Source organism: Gorilla gorilla, chromosome 19, assembly GCF_029281585.2.
Source record: "Gorilla gorilla gorilla isolate KB3781 chromosome 19, NHGRI_mGorGor1-v2.1_pri, whole genome shotgun sequence".
Taxonomy (NCBI): Eukaryota; Metazoa; Chordata; class Mammalia; order Primates; family Hominidae; genus Gorilla; species Gorilla gorilla.
The window spans coordinates 49,306,840-49,322,351 of NC_073243.2; the positions used below are offsets into that span (position 1 = coordinate 49,306,840).

The window sequence follows — 15,512 nt, forward strand, 5'->3', positions numbered from 1 at the left end:
ACAAATAATGAAACATGAATGTGGTCTTTAGATGGCGGTAATAATATGATTTTGTTGGTTACTTTGTAACTATAAGGGGAAGTACCCTTGTTCACAGGAAAAATACACTGAATGATTCAAGAGTAAAAGGCCTAATGTTGGCAACTTACTCTCATATGATTCAAGGGGGAAAAGAAGTCTTTTGGACTGCACTTGTAACTTACATTTTGAGATTATTTTTTAAGAAAATCTAATTGCCCAAATGAACTCCTCCATCTATCACAGATACTTCAAGGCTTAATGTAAATCCTTCTATCTAAGTGTTCTTTGTTAGTCATTCTAATTTAAATGTTGCTGCTTTCAATATCTCTTTCTTGAACATGTACAGAATTTCCTTTACGTCTTCACTGGGTGTGTTAGTACTTATTGTGAATTGCTCTATAAGCTTATCTGACCAAGTTATCTTGGGCATTACCTGGCCTTCTCAGGGGAATAAAATTACTCAAGGGCACTGAACATATATATCTTTGCATCAGCCACAGTTAGTGTAACCATATAGTCTAGATTTTGTAATACAGTCAACAAAATTTTGTTTTATTTAGGAAATTTGGTAATGTATATCTAATAATTATTTAAATCTACATTTTCTATAAATTACTATATAATCTTATTTTCCCTTTTCCCACATCCTTACTTAGATAAAAAACACAATTATACCATGCCTCATATTGTTTTTGAGATGTACAATAATAAAAATAAATTGTATTAAACAGCAGAGGAAAAAAGCCAATATAACATATTTCTTCGGTTTTGTTGGGGAGGGGCATGAGCATTGTTCAGCCATAAGCAATCAGCATATCCGTAGACATTGACATAGGCTGTGCATCACCCCAAGCTTCCCCTTATGAAGTAAACTTCTCAACAGGCATGGGATATACATCTTCAAGCTCTTCTGTTGAATTGCAGCCAGTTAGGCAGCTGTAAGTTAAATAAAACGTTTTGAGAACTTGGCCTATTTTAGTAGAAGCTCATATGGTTTCTTCACTGAAGTCTTTATTGAAGCTCAGTTATTTGGACACAGAAAGACAAACTATTTTTTTCTTTCTCTGACATTAGAAATATATGGATACTATAATTGATAAAACTGCTAGGATTTGGGGTGTGTTTGTAAAATTTTCACACCATTAGTAAGCTCTGACAAATCCTAATACTATTTTTAAATACAAAACAAAGCTTTACTAACAAAGAAACAAAGGAAAAACAGCATTGGCCTAGTTTCTTTAGGGAGTAGAAATAGCATTAATCTAATTGTTATGACCTAATTATTTCAAAAATGATATAATTCATTTCAGTTTGGTATCAGCTCTTGATCCACAGTATCATCTTTGCCTTCTGTGTTATAGGAACTTTATAGTGGTAGCAGAGACTGCAACATTCTGGCTTGGGTTCCATCCTTATATGAACCAGTTCCTGATGATGATGAGGTAAATATTATTTTCACAAATGGTACAGTGACTTCTAAATCATAAGAAATAATGTTTTGTTACTTTATGTGAGAGAGACTTTTAAAGCATTTCTTGCCAGTGGCATGCACCTATAGTCCCAGGTACCTGGAAGACTGAGGCAAGATGATCACTTGAGCCCAGAAATCAAGACCAGCCTGGGCAATGTAGTGAGACCCCATCTCAGAACAACAACAACAAAAAAGCATTTTTGGTAATTTCTGTAAAAATAATTTGACTATTTTAATACATTTGGAAAATTCAGAAAAATATCAAAAGAAGAACATAAAATTCCTCAAATCAATCAATATTAACATTTTGATTTGTTTCATAACTGTTTTTTCCTATGCATATGTTTTTTAACATAGTTCATATCATGGTTGGACATTCAACTTGGTATCTCACTTTTCTCATTAACATTGTACAATAAGTCTTTTTTCATGTCATTAATAACTATGTGTAAACATTTCTGATGATATTCTGTCATTGATAAAAGCAATTCAAATATTTACCTACTTGGAGGCATTTCTGTTGATTATTGTAAACATCAAGGTAAATATCTGTTCAAAAATTGTTAATATTTCTGACTATGTCTCTAGATAGATTCCTAAAAGTGGAATTATCTCTTAAATTATTATATATCACTTTTTTTCTTTTCTTTTCTTTTCTTTTTTTATTTTTATTTTTATTTTTTTGAGATGGAGTCTCACTCTGTCACCCAGGCTGGAGTGCAGTGGCGTGATCTCGGCTCACTGCAACTTTTGCCTCCTGGGTTCAAGCAATTATCCTGCCTCAGCCTCCCAAGTAGCTGGGATTACAGGTGCCCACCACCATGCCTGGCTAATTTTTGTGTTTTTAGTAGAGACGTGGTCTCACCATGTTTGTCAGGCTGGTCTTCAACTCCTGACCTCAAGTGATCCACCTGCCTTGGCCTCCCAAAGTGCTGGGATTACAGGCATGAGCCACTACCCCCAGCCAACATTTTTAAGACTTTGTTCTCATGTCAAATTTTACCAGTTTACACTCCTACCAGCAGTCTGACAGTGCCTTTCGTAGAACATAAATCAGTATAAGCATGACAGTGTAAATAAAGACCTCAAAAACGCAGTAGGTAAACAAAGATGAACAAGACCATTGTCCCTGACCTAAAGTAATAGCCTCTGTATTTTTTTTTAACTTTCACATCAAGCAGTAGGAAGATATAGGCTGTTTAAAGGCGGTTTCTCTCCCACCAAGGTTTATTCTCCTAATAATCATCCTCATTTATCTTAATTTCTACAATATAAAAAGTCTAAAAGCAATGTCTAAAAACAATGTTTATATATATATACATATATTTCTTTAAGTTGGAAATATAAATAATGTAGTTAGAAATACCTTAAGGTAATCTTAACCAAGTCATAGTAGAAGCATCTTAAATGGAGGTGAAGGAAAAGTTATTGATAGAGCACGTTTGACATTCAAAAAACATTTTTCATATACTGTGTTTAGTTCCTTTATGAAAAAAGGACTATGTCAAAAACCACATGAAAATATAATTTGTATAGAGGTGGTTGATAGCATCTCACAGCTATTGACAATATATATTTCATACCTAAATTTTCAGCTGCTAAGGTTTACTGCTGTGTAAACCTGTGAATTATTTTCTTTTGTCCTTAATCCAAATAAAGAGAAAAAAATACCTTTTGATAAATCTTTAAGTAGCTACCCAATGCCATATGCATACTTCCAGATTTTATCACGTCTAATTTGGTTTATTGTGGCTTGATTAACTTTAGCATACAGCTGCTTTTGGTGTCAGAATATTCTTCTGTATAAAGCTTAATATGGTCAAATAATTAGGTTTAGCCATTTATTTTACATTTCATTATGTAATTATTGTGTCCTGCCCTTTGGGAATTGCTGTATACATTAAACCCAAGTTAACACTGTAAGCCATGTTAGGAAATATAACATTTTATTTACCAAATGAAAACAGTAAAAATAAATGAAAAGTAAATCTATAGTGACTTATGTATAGAAAAGGATGTTAGAAGAATACTAAATTGTTTAATTCTTAAAGATAATATGTGGCCAGGTGTGGTGGCTCACATCTGTAATCCCAGCACTTTGAGAGGCTGAGGTGGGAGAATCTCTTGAGTCCAGGAGTTCAAGACCAGCCTAGGCAACATAGAAAGACCCCATTTCTACAAAAAATAAACAAAATTAGCCAGGTTTGGTAGCTTTACACTTGTAGTTCCAGCTACTTAAGAGGGTGAGGTGGGAGGATCACTTGAGCCCAAGAGTTCAAGGCTACAGTGAGCCACAATTGCACCACTATACTCCAGCCTGGGTGACAGAGTGAGATCTTGACTCAAAGGAAAAAAAAAAGGTAATATGTGACTGATGGTTTATTTCCTTGTTATGTCATTATAGTGATAGTTTGAACTCTTCGTGTAAACAAACTTTTGTATATGAGAAATTAAGCAAAACAAGTTAGAAAATCACATAGAGATATACAAATATCAAGTTGAGTTTTGTATTTGTTTTAGAGCTATAAAACCTTACCTTTAAAAATGTCATGTTCATATATTTTAAGATAGCAGTCATTCTCTTATTAATATAAAATGGTATGTGCTAAGGTTATTTCCATAAAATTTTAGCTTGAAACATTCCTGTGAATATAGGCAGAACATGAATGTGATCATGATGCGGATCCCAGTAGAATAGTCTGTCCAGAAGATCCTATTCCTTACATGTATGTTTATAATTTAAGCCATGTTTAAAAGTGCTTTTATCCCAACTACAAAATAAGTATATTTATTTGATATTTATTTCCCAAGGAGGCAGTATACCACACTAGAAAACAAAAAAAAACACACACACACACATATACATACACATAGTCTTTTTTTTTTGAGAAGCAGTCTTGCTCTGTCACCCAGGCTGGAGTGCAGTGGCATGATCTCGGTTCACTGCAAGCTCCGCCTCCTGGGTTCATGCCATTCTCCTGCCTCAGCCTCCCGAGTAGCTGGGACTACAGGCGCCCACCACCACCCCCGGCTAATTTCTTGTATTTTTAGTAGAGATGGGGTTTCACAATTCACAGGATGATCTCGATCTCCTGACCTCGTGATCCACACGCCTCGGCCTCCCAAAGTGCTGGGATTACAGGCTTGAGCCACCACCCTCAGCCCACATACTTAGTCTTTAGCTTCAGGAAACTGGGTTTGAATCCCAGTTCTGCCATTTATTATACTTATGATCTGGGACAAGCTTATAATATTTCCAAATATCAGAATTGTCTAATCAAAGTTATTCTTAGGTTTCCTTTCAAATTCATTCTTCAGATGAGAGTTACCTCCCCATCAACCAAGATGTAATCCCTTAGGGGTGTTTCTCCTGATATCCAAAGTAGAAAATGAATTTAATTCTATCTAAAGAAAGGAAGAACACTGGATGATAGGGACAGGATTTATGGTCTTTAACTATAAATCCTTTTATTTAGTTGGCAGACTGTTTTATTATATTTTGAGGAATCTGGCTTCCTTTTGACCCTCCTTTCTAAAAGCTGGTCTCGTCAAGACAAGCCTATCTATAACTCCTAATTACTTTTTCCTGCCTGAGATCTATAGGGCAGGTTTATTCCAGTTTAAACCTGACCTCTCACTAAGAATCTTACTTTGTTTTGACATTCACACAATACATAACTGTTTTACATATCACTTGTGTCAATGTATAATCACTTGCTGACAAACAACCTGAGACTTGCCACTAATTAGCAGTCAGAAATTTGAAAGTTATCAAGAAATATCCTTGTAGATGTTAAGTTTGGTTCTATTCCTTCTCTAAACTCATAACTAGGTCCCCTCTAAACTCATGCTTCATTATTTCTATAACATTGACGCTATCTGTCACCTGGTGAGATATAGATGAATATGTTCAAGCACAGACTGCATGTCCACTAGGAGGAGATGTTGTAGAGAAAACTGAAATAATAGTAGTGACACTTGATCAGTGGGTCTCAAATGGTAATGTGTACCACATCCATCTACAAGATTTTTACTGCCGCTTTATCATACTACCAGTATAATATTTTATTTGTGATTGTTTTGGCAATAAAATGTATTTCTAAAATACTGTAATGCATTCATATATCATTATTTCACTGAAAAGTGAAATAATTTGTATGCAACTGATTATGATTTTCATTTATTTTTGTTTCTTTGCTTACCATACAAAAATAATTTATAATGAAGTATAATTTTGCTTTTCTGTTGAGTTTTCAACTGAAATTAAAATTTTTAATAGGTTACACACTGGGCTTCCATAGTAGGATTGGGAAGCATGGCCCTCGTGTGGCTTATCCACCTAGAGACGTGTGTGTTTGTGTGTGTGTGTGTGTGTGTGTGTGTGTGTGTGTGTGTGTTCCCAGGGCTATTTTTGGTAGTTATCAAAGGCAAGTTAAAGGCTTCTAGAGACAGAGTAGGGAAGAGGAGTCAGCTAACCCCCAATGACAAGATGTCTTTTAATAAACTCTCGCTAAATAAGCTAATTTAATAGTCAAATTGACAACCCAAAAAGACAGGAAATTCAGTAAACGTTTGGATGAAAGACAAAATGAACAGACTTCAGTATACAACTGTTGCAAATAAGTGTACTGTGGCTAGAAATCAGTGAGTAGTTACCTGAGGTTTAATAATAGTTTCGTGCCCGGGATTGGTGGCTCACACCTGTAATCCCAGCACTTTGGGAGGCCAAGGCTGGCAGATCACAAGATCTGGAGTTCAAGACCAGCCTAGCTAATATGGTGAAACCCCATCTCTACTAAAAATACAAAAATTTGCCAGTGGCATGCACCTATAGTCACAGCTACTTAGGAAGCTGAGGCAGAAGACTCACTTGAACCTAGGGGGCAGAGGTTGCAGTGAGCCAAGATCATGCCACTGCACTCCAGCCTGGGCGACAGAGCAAGACTCCATCTCAAATAACAATAATAATAGTTTTGTTTCTGGACATTTGGAGTATAGCTGACATTAAGTTTAATAATGTATTAACAATAAAGAATGCCTAAATTAACATATTGTTTTCCAACTCTTCTAGCTGATACTTGGGAAATGTACTAGGAACACGTAACTTTTTCTACTGTTTTCATTGATTGAATTCTAAGATTCAGAGTTATCATATTCATCAAAAGGAAAATGAACATTCTCAGACATGCAGTAGGGGTTACCATTAAAAAATGTTTCTAAGCCGGGCACAGTGGCTCACGCCTGTAATCCCAGCACTCTGGGAGGCTGAGGTAGGCAGATCATGAGATCAGGAGATCGAGATCATCCTGGCTAACACAGTGAAACCCCGTCTCTACTAAAAATACAAAAAACTAGGTGGAGCCAAGATGGCCGGATAGGAACAGCTCCAGTCTACAGCTCCCAGCGTGAGCGATGCAGAAGACAGGTGATTTATGCATTTCCAACTGAGGTACTAGGTTCATCTCACTGGGGAGTGTCGGACAGTGGGTGCAGGACAGTGGGTGCAGCGCACTGAGCATGAGCCAAAGCAGGGTGAGGCATCGCCTCACCCGGGAAGCGCAACGGGTCAGGGAATTCCCTTTCCTAGTCACAGAAAGGGGTGACAGACGGCACCTGGAAAATCGGGTCACTCCCACCCTAATACTGCGCTTTTCCAATGGTCTTACCAAACAGCACACCAGGAGATTATATCCTGCGCCTGGCCCGGAGGGTCCCACGCCCACAGAGCCTCACCCATTGCTAGCACAGCAGTCTGAGATCAAACTGCAAGGCGGCAGCCAGGCTGGGGGAGGGGCGCCCGCCATTGCTGAGGCTTGAGTAGGTAAACAAAGCGGCTGGGAAGATCAAACTGGGTGGAGCCCACCACAGCTCAAGGAGGCCTGCTGGCCTCTGTAGACTTCACCTCTGGGGGCACGGTATAGCCAAACAAAAGGGAGCAGAAACCTCTGCAGACTTAAATGTCCCTGTCTGACAGCTTTGAAGAGAATAGTGGTTCTCCCAGCACGCAGCTGGAGATCTGAGAACAGACAGACTGCCTCCTCAAGTGGGTCCTTGATGCCCGGGTAGCCAAACTGGGAGGCACCCCCCAGTAGGGGCAGACTGACACCTCACAGAGCCGGGTACCCCTCTGAGACAAAACTCCCAGAGGAACGATCGGCTAGCAACATTTGCTATTCACCAATATCTGCTGTTCTGCAGCCTCTGAGCTGATAGCCAGGCAAACGGTCTGGAGTGGACCTCCAGCAAACTTCAACAGACCTGCTGCTGAGGGTCCTGACTGTTAGAAGGAAAACTAACAAGCAGAAAGGACATCCACACCAAAACCCCATCTGTACATCACCATCATCAAAGACGAAAGGTAGATAAAACCACAAAGATGGGGAAAAAACAGATTAGAAAAACTGGAAACTCTAAAAGTCAGAGCACCTCTCCTCCTCCAAAGGAACGCAGCTCCTCACCAGCTACAGAACAAACTGGATGGAGAATGACATTGACGAGTTGAGAAAAAAAGGCTTCAGACGATCAAACTACTCCGGGCTAAAGGAGGAAGTTTGAACCCATGGCAAAGAAGTCAAAAACCTTGAAAAAAAATTAGACAAATGGCTAACTAGAATAACCAATGCAGAGAAGTCCTTAAACGACCTGATGGAGCTGAAAACCACGGCACGAGAACTACGTGATGAATGTTCAAGCCTCAGTAGCTGATTTGATCAACTGGAAGAAAGGGTATCAGTGATGGAAGATCAAATGAATGAAATGAAGCAAGAAGAGAAGTTTAGAGAAAAAAGAATAAAAAGAAATGAACAAAGCCTCCAAGAAATATGGGACTATGTGAAAAGACCAAATCTACATCTGATTGGTGTACCTGAAAGTGACGGGGAGAATGGAACCAAGTTGGAAAACACTCTGCAGGATATTATCCAGGAGAACTTCCCCAATCTAGCAAGTCAGGCCAACATTCAAATTCAGGAAATACAGAGAACGCCACAAAGATACTCCTTGAGAAGAGCAACTCCCAGACACATAATTGTCAGATTCCCCAAAGCTGAAATGAAGGAAAAAATGTTAAGGGCAGCTAGAGAGAAAGGTCGGGTGACCCACAAACGGAACCCCATCAGACTAACAGCAGATCTCTCGGCAGAAACTCTACAAGCCAGAAGAGAGTGGGGGCCAATATTCAACATTCTTAAAGAGAAGAATTTTCGACCCAGAATTTCATATCCAGCCAAACTAAGCTTCATAAGTGAAGGAGAAATAAAATCCTTTACAGACAAGCAAATGCTGAGAGATTTTGTCACCACCAGGCCTGCCCTAAAAGAGCTCCTGAAAGAGGCACTAAACATGGAAAGGAACAACCAGTACCAGCCACTGCAAAAACATGCCAAATTGTAAAGACCATCGAGGCTACGAAGAAACTGCATCAACTAACAAGCAAAATAACCAGCTAATGTCATCATGACAGGATCAAATTCACACATAACAATATTAACCTGAAATGTAAATGGGCTAACTGCTCCAATTAAAAGACACAGACTGGCAAATTGGATAAAGAGCCAAGACCCATCAGTGTGCTGTATTCAGGAAACCCATCTCACGTGCAGAGACACACATAGGCTCAAAATAAAGGGATGGAGGAAGATCTACCAAGCAAATGGAAAACAAAAAGAGGCAGAGGTTGTAATCCTAGTCTCTGATAAAACAGACTTTAAACCAACAAAGATCAAAAGAGATAAGGCCATTACATAATGGTAAAGGGATCAATTCAACAAGAAGAGCTAACTATCCTAAATATATATGCACCCAATACAGGAGCACCCAGATTCATAAAACAAGTCCTTAGAGACCTACAAAGAGACTTAGACTCCCACACAATAATAATGGGAGACTTTAACACCCCACTGTCAACATTAGACAGATCAATGAGACAGAAAGTCAACAAGGATATCCAGGAATTGAACTCAGCTCTGCACCAAGCAGACCTAATAGACATCTACAGAACTCTCCACCCCAAATCAACAGAGTATACATTCTTTTCAGCACCACACCACACCTATTCCAAAACTGACCACATAGTTGGAAGTAAAGCACTCCTCAGCAAATGTAAAAGAACAGAAATTATAACAAACTATCTCTCAGACCACAGTGCAATCAAACTAGAACTCACGATTGAGAATCACACTCAAAACCGCTCAACTACATGGAAACTGAACAACCTGCTCCTGAATGACTACTGGGTACATAACAAAATGAAGGCAGAAATAAAGATGTTCTTTGAAACCAATGAGAACAAAGACACAACATACCAGAATCTCTGGGACACATTCAAAGCAGTGTGTAGAGGGCAATTTATAGCACTAAATGCCCACATGAGAAAGCAGGAAAGATCTAAAATGGACACCCTAACATCACAATTAAAAAAACTAGAGAAGCAAGAGCAAACACATTCAAAAGCTAGCAGAAGGTAAGAAATAACTAAGGTCAGAGCAGAACTGAAGGAAATAGCGACACAAAAAACCCTTCAAAAAATCAATGAATCCAGGAGCTGGTTTTTTTTAAAAGATCAACAAAATTGATAGACCACTAGCAAGAGTAATAACGAAGAAAAGAGAGCAGAATCAAATAGATGCAAAAAAAAAATGATAAAGGGGATATCACCACCAATCCCACAGAAATACAAACTACCATCAGAATACTATAAACACCTCTATGCAAATAAACTAGAAAATCTAGAAGAAATGGATAAATTCCTGGACACATACACCCTCCCAAGACTAAACGAGGAAGAAGTTGAATCTCTGAATAGACCAATAACAGGCTCTGAAATTGAGGCAATCATTAATAGCTTACCAAGCAAAAGAAGTCCAGGACCAGATGGATTCACAGCCGAATTCTACCACAGGTACAAGGAGGAGCTGGTACCATTCTTTCTGAAACTATTCCAATCAATAGAAAAAGAGGGAATCCTCCCTAACTCGTTTGCATCATCCTGATACCAAAGCCTGGCAGAGACACAACAAAAAAAGAGAATTTTACACCAATATCCCTGATGAACATCAATGCAAAAATCCTTAATAAAATACTGGCAAACTGAATCCAGCAGCACATCAAAAAGCTTATCCACCATGAACAAGTGGGCTTCATCCCTGGGATGCAAGGCTGGTTCAACATACACAAATCAATAAACGTAATACAGCATATAAACAGAACCAATGACAAAAACCAGATGATTATCTCAATAGATACAGAAAAGGCCTTTGACAAAATTCAACAACCTTCATGCTAAAAACTCTCAATAAATTAGGTATTGATGGGACGTATCTCAAAACAATAAGAGCTATCTATGACAAACCCACAGCCAATATCATACTGAATGGGCAAAAACTGGAAGCATTCCCTTTGAAAACAGGCACAAGAGAGGGATGCCCTCTCTCACCACTCCTAGTCAACATAGTGTTGTAAGTTCTGGCCAGGGCAATCAGGCAGGAAAAGGAAATAAAGGGTATTCAGTTAGGAAAAGAGGAAGTCAAATTGTCCCTGTTTGCAGATGACATGACTGTATATCTAGAAAACCCCATTGTCTCAGCCCAAAATCTCCTTAAGCTGATAAGCAACTTCAGCAAAGTCTCAGGATACAAAATCAACGTGCAAAAATCACAAGCATTCTTATACACCAATAACAGACAAACAGCCAAATCACGAGTGAACTTCCATTCACAACTGCTTCAAAGAGAATAAAATACCTAGGAATCCAACTTACAAGGGATGTGAAGGACCTCTTCAAGGAGAACTACAAACCACTGCTCAAGGAAATAAAAGAGGATACAAACAAATGGAAGAACATTCCATGCTCATGGGTAGGAAGAATCAATATTGTGAAAATGGCCATACTTCCCAACGTAATTTGTAGATTCAGTGCCATCCCCATGCTACCAATGACTTTCTTCACAGAATTGGAAAAAACTAAAGTTCATGTGGAACCAAAAAAGAGCCCACATTGCCAAGTCAATCCTAAGCCAAAAGAACAAAGCTGGAGGCATCACAGTACCTGACTTCAAACTACACTACAAGGCTACAGTAACCAAAACAGCATGGTACTGGTACCAAAACAGAGATATAGACCAATGGAACAGAACAGAGCCCTCAGAAGTAATGCTGTATATCTACAACCATCTGATCTTTGACAAACCTGACAAAAACAAGAAATGGGGAAAGGATTCCCTATTTAATAAATGGTGCTGAGATAACTGGCTAGCCATATGTAGAAAGCTGAAACTGGATCCCTTCCTTACACCTTATACAAAAATCAATTCAAGATGGATTAAAGACTTAAATGTTAGACCTAAAACCATAAAAACCCCAGAAGAAAACCTAGGCAATACCATTCAGGACATAGGCATGGGCAAGGACTTCATGTCTAAAACACCAAAAGCAATGGCAACAAAAGCCAAAATTGACAAGTGGGATCTAATTAAACTAAAGAGCTTCTGCACAGCAAAAGAAACTACCATCAGAGTGAACAGGCAACCTACAGAATGGGAGAAAATTTTTGCAATCTACTCATCTGACAAAGGGCTAATATCCAGAACCTACAATGGACTCAAACAAATTTACAAGAAAACAAACAACCCCATCAAAAAGTGGACGAAGGATATGAACAGACACTTCTCAAAAGAAGACATTTATGCAGCCAAAAGACACATGAAAAAATGCTCATCATCACTGGCCATCAGAGAAATGCAAATCAAAACCACAGTGAGATACCATCTCACACCAGTTAGAACGGTGATCATTAAAAAGTCAGGGAACAGGTGCTGGAGAGGATGTGGAGAAATAGGAACACTTTTACACTGTTGGTGGGACTGTAAACTAGTTCAACCATTGTGGAAGTCAGTGTGGCAATTCCTCAGGAATCTAGAACTAGAAATACCATTTGACCCAGCCATCCCATTACTGGGTATATACCCAAAGGATTATAAAACATGCTGCTATAAAGATACATGCACACGTATGTTTATTGCGGCACTATTCACAATAGCAAAGACTTGGAACCAACCCAAATGTCCATCAGTGATAGACTGGATTAAGAAAATGTGGCACATATATACCATGGAATACTATGCAGCCATAAAAAAATGATGAGTTCATGTCCTTTGCAGGGACATGGATGAAGCTGGAAACCATATTCTCAACAAACTATTGCAAGGACAAAAACCCAAACACTGCCAAGTTCTCACTCATAGGTGGGAATTGAACAATGAGAACACATGGACACAGGAAGAGGAACATCACACACCGGGACCTGTTGTGGGGTGGTGGTAGGGGGAGGGATAGCATTAGGAGATATTCCTAATGTTAAATGACGAGTTAATGGGTGCAGCACACCAACATGGCACATATATACATATGTGACAAACCTGCACGTTGTGCACATGTACCCTAAAACTTACAGTATAATAGAAAAAAAAGAAAAAATAAATAAAATACAAAAAATTATCTGGGCGTGGTGGCAGGCGTCTGTAGTCCCAGCTTCTTGGGAGGCTGAGGCAGGACAATGGCGTGAACCCGGGAGGCGGAGCTTGCAGTGAGCGGAGATCGCGCCACTGCACTCCAGCCTGGGCGACAGTGTGAGATTCTGTCTCAAAAGGAAAAAAAAAAAAATTTCTCTAAGTTATAAAAGGCAATAAATCTAAAATAACTGAAGAGTAGTCTTGATGCTAATACAGCATTGGAATTGGAATCTGAATAAAATTGTAGTAGTTCTAAAAGTTGCACAAAAAGAAGCAAACCTGGCTCATAATACCCAGTTACTTTAACAATGAGACCATCTTAAAGCCCTTTTAGTTATTTGCATGAGTATCGGAAGTAGCTATTCAGAAGTTTTCCCCAAAATGAACTGATTTGAAATACCACAGATGATTAAAATTTCTGTAGTTGCTAATCACCTTGTTGTTTTAAGTAAACATCATCTAGATGCATGTCATCCTTCAGACAAATTCCTGAGGGAAACCTATGTGCTGACTATAAACGTGTTACCATTTCTGACGTATTTTGCATGTTTTACTGAACTGCCCTACCAACCTATAAAAATAAGTAATTAAATATCACTGCTTACAAATAAGTACATAAATATCACTACTAATAACCCACATTATTTTTGGACTAAAAATGGTATTATTCAGCTTGAATACCTTATTCTCCATATTTGGTATTTGTTTATTTATAAAAGTTATTTTCATCCAAACAATAAAGAGTTGCCACCATTGATATTTTGGGCTGTCAGGTCAGACTGTACACCTGGAGTCCAGTCTTATTAGCCTATGGATATCAGAGTGCCACTTTCTCCAGGTAATTCCAAAGAGTTGTTGAGAAATACCTTGAGCAATGGCAGCATCATAGTATATGTATGTATGTGTGTATGTATGTATTTGTGAAGTGATTAAAGGAAACAGGGTGTTTGGATAAAGTCTGGTATTGTCTGTTTCAAATGAAGTTACATTATCTTATATTGTATATGGGTTGTTTCTTATTTTTGTTCTGAAATTAACAGTTATACATTTTCTTCCAAAATAATGTAATTGCTACTTATCTGATATATTTCATAACTTTATTGTGAGCCTAAAATTATGAAGTAGAAAAAACAGAATCTTCCTTTTTCTTTATCTTTTTTTTTTTTTTAGACTACAACAAAATCACAATTAAATCCGGCCTTTGAAGATGCCTGGAGCAGCAGTGATGAAGAAGGATGAATATCACCTTTAGTACCTTTGTGTCTCTGCTGAAACTTTTTAAATGAGACTGTATGTTTTTTTCAACTGTACAGTCTATTCCTGACAGCTACATTAGCCCTAAGTGTGGGTAATTTTTTTCCTCATGTTTTAAAATGAGGTTAATATTTGCATAAAATCCTAAAACAGACTTCTGTATAGTTTATTTAGTCAAAATGTGTTCCTTGATCCCAGATGTTGTGGCCTGGGAAAGCCCTCATTGCTACAGTACAAGTAACACAAGTCGTTGTACCTCAATTGTGACCTTCAGCAGATTTTATGAGCTATAAGATGCAGTCTCAGAGGATCAGCAAGTGGAGGCCATCAGTATTGACTTTCTCTTACTTGCTGCACTATCAGCCTGCTTGTTTCCACCTTCAAGAATGATTTTGCCAAGAATGATTATATCAAAAATAGTAGTTGAAAATGGTAACATCAAAATTATTTTATTCTTTCTTCTTCATGTATTCACATTTTTCAATGGTTTCATTTAATTAACCATGCTTTATGTTAAACATTTTGGGGCTCAATGTCTCCTACTATCCAAAATGTGCATCACGGGAGGCTTTTAACTTTGTGAAAATCCCATCTTTGCTTTATTTTATTTTAATGTCAGAAGGCAGTTTGCACTAATGCTTGAACTCTTTTTCAATGAAACTCATTAAGGTATGACCAAATCCTGCCTCATTAATTCAAGCAGAAAATATCCTGGCAGGGAATCTGGCTTAAACATGAAATGCTGTAATAAAATTTCTATGTTATTGTCTCCGTCTGTGTCAACCCACACGTGATTATCATGAAGGTAATCTTAATTTTCCCTTCCTGATCCTTACCAGCAGTAGACTAGTAAATGAGGCTTTTATGAGCTTGAATAACAAAAGTATACAGTTGTTGAGGGTTTTTTGTTTTTTTGTTTTTTTCCTGAGATGGAGTTTCACTCTGTCGCTCAGGCTGGAGTGCAGTGTTTTGATCTCAGCTCACTGCAGCCTTCACCTCCCAGGTTCAAGCAATTCTCCTGCCTCAGCCTCCTGATAGCTGGGATTACAGGCTCCCACCACTGCGCCCAGTTAAGTTTTTTTGTATTTTTAGTAGAGATGGGGTTTCACCATGTTGGCCAGGCTGGTCGCGAACTACTGACCTCAAATGATCCACCCGCCTCGGCCTCTCAAAATGCTGGAATTACAAGCTTGAGCCACTGCACCCAGCCAGTTGTTGAGTTTTTGAGTGTATAAGGGTTAGACCTCCTATCAGACCTT

The 15,512-nt window shown here is 38.4% G+C and overlaps 1 protein-coding gene across 3 annotated transcripts in view; it reads left to right on the forward strand.

Moving 5' to 3' along the window:
* ERCC8 (ERCC excision repair 8, CSA ubiquitin ligase complex subunit) overlaps nt 1-15,024 on the forward strand; it is a 67,113-nt gene extending 52,089 nt beyond the window's left edge. For all 3 annotated transcript variants that reach the window (XM_019013723.4, XM_055367848.2, XM_055367850.2), the window contains 2 exons: nt 1,383-1,463; nt 14,170-15,024. In XM_019013723.4, coding sequence (XP_018869268.4) covers nt 1,383-1,463; nt 14,170-14,238 — 150 coding nt within the window. In that variant the 3' untranslated portion in view covers nt 14,239-15,024. The remainder of the gene's footprint in view (nt 1-1,382; nt 1,464-14,169) is intronic.
* Nucleotides 15,025-15,512: the final 488 nt, after the last annotated feature.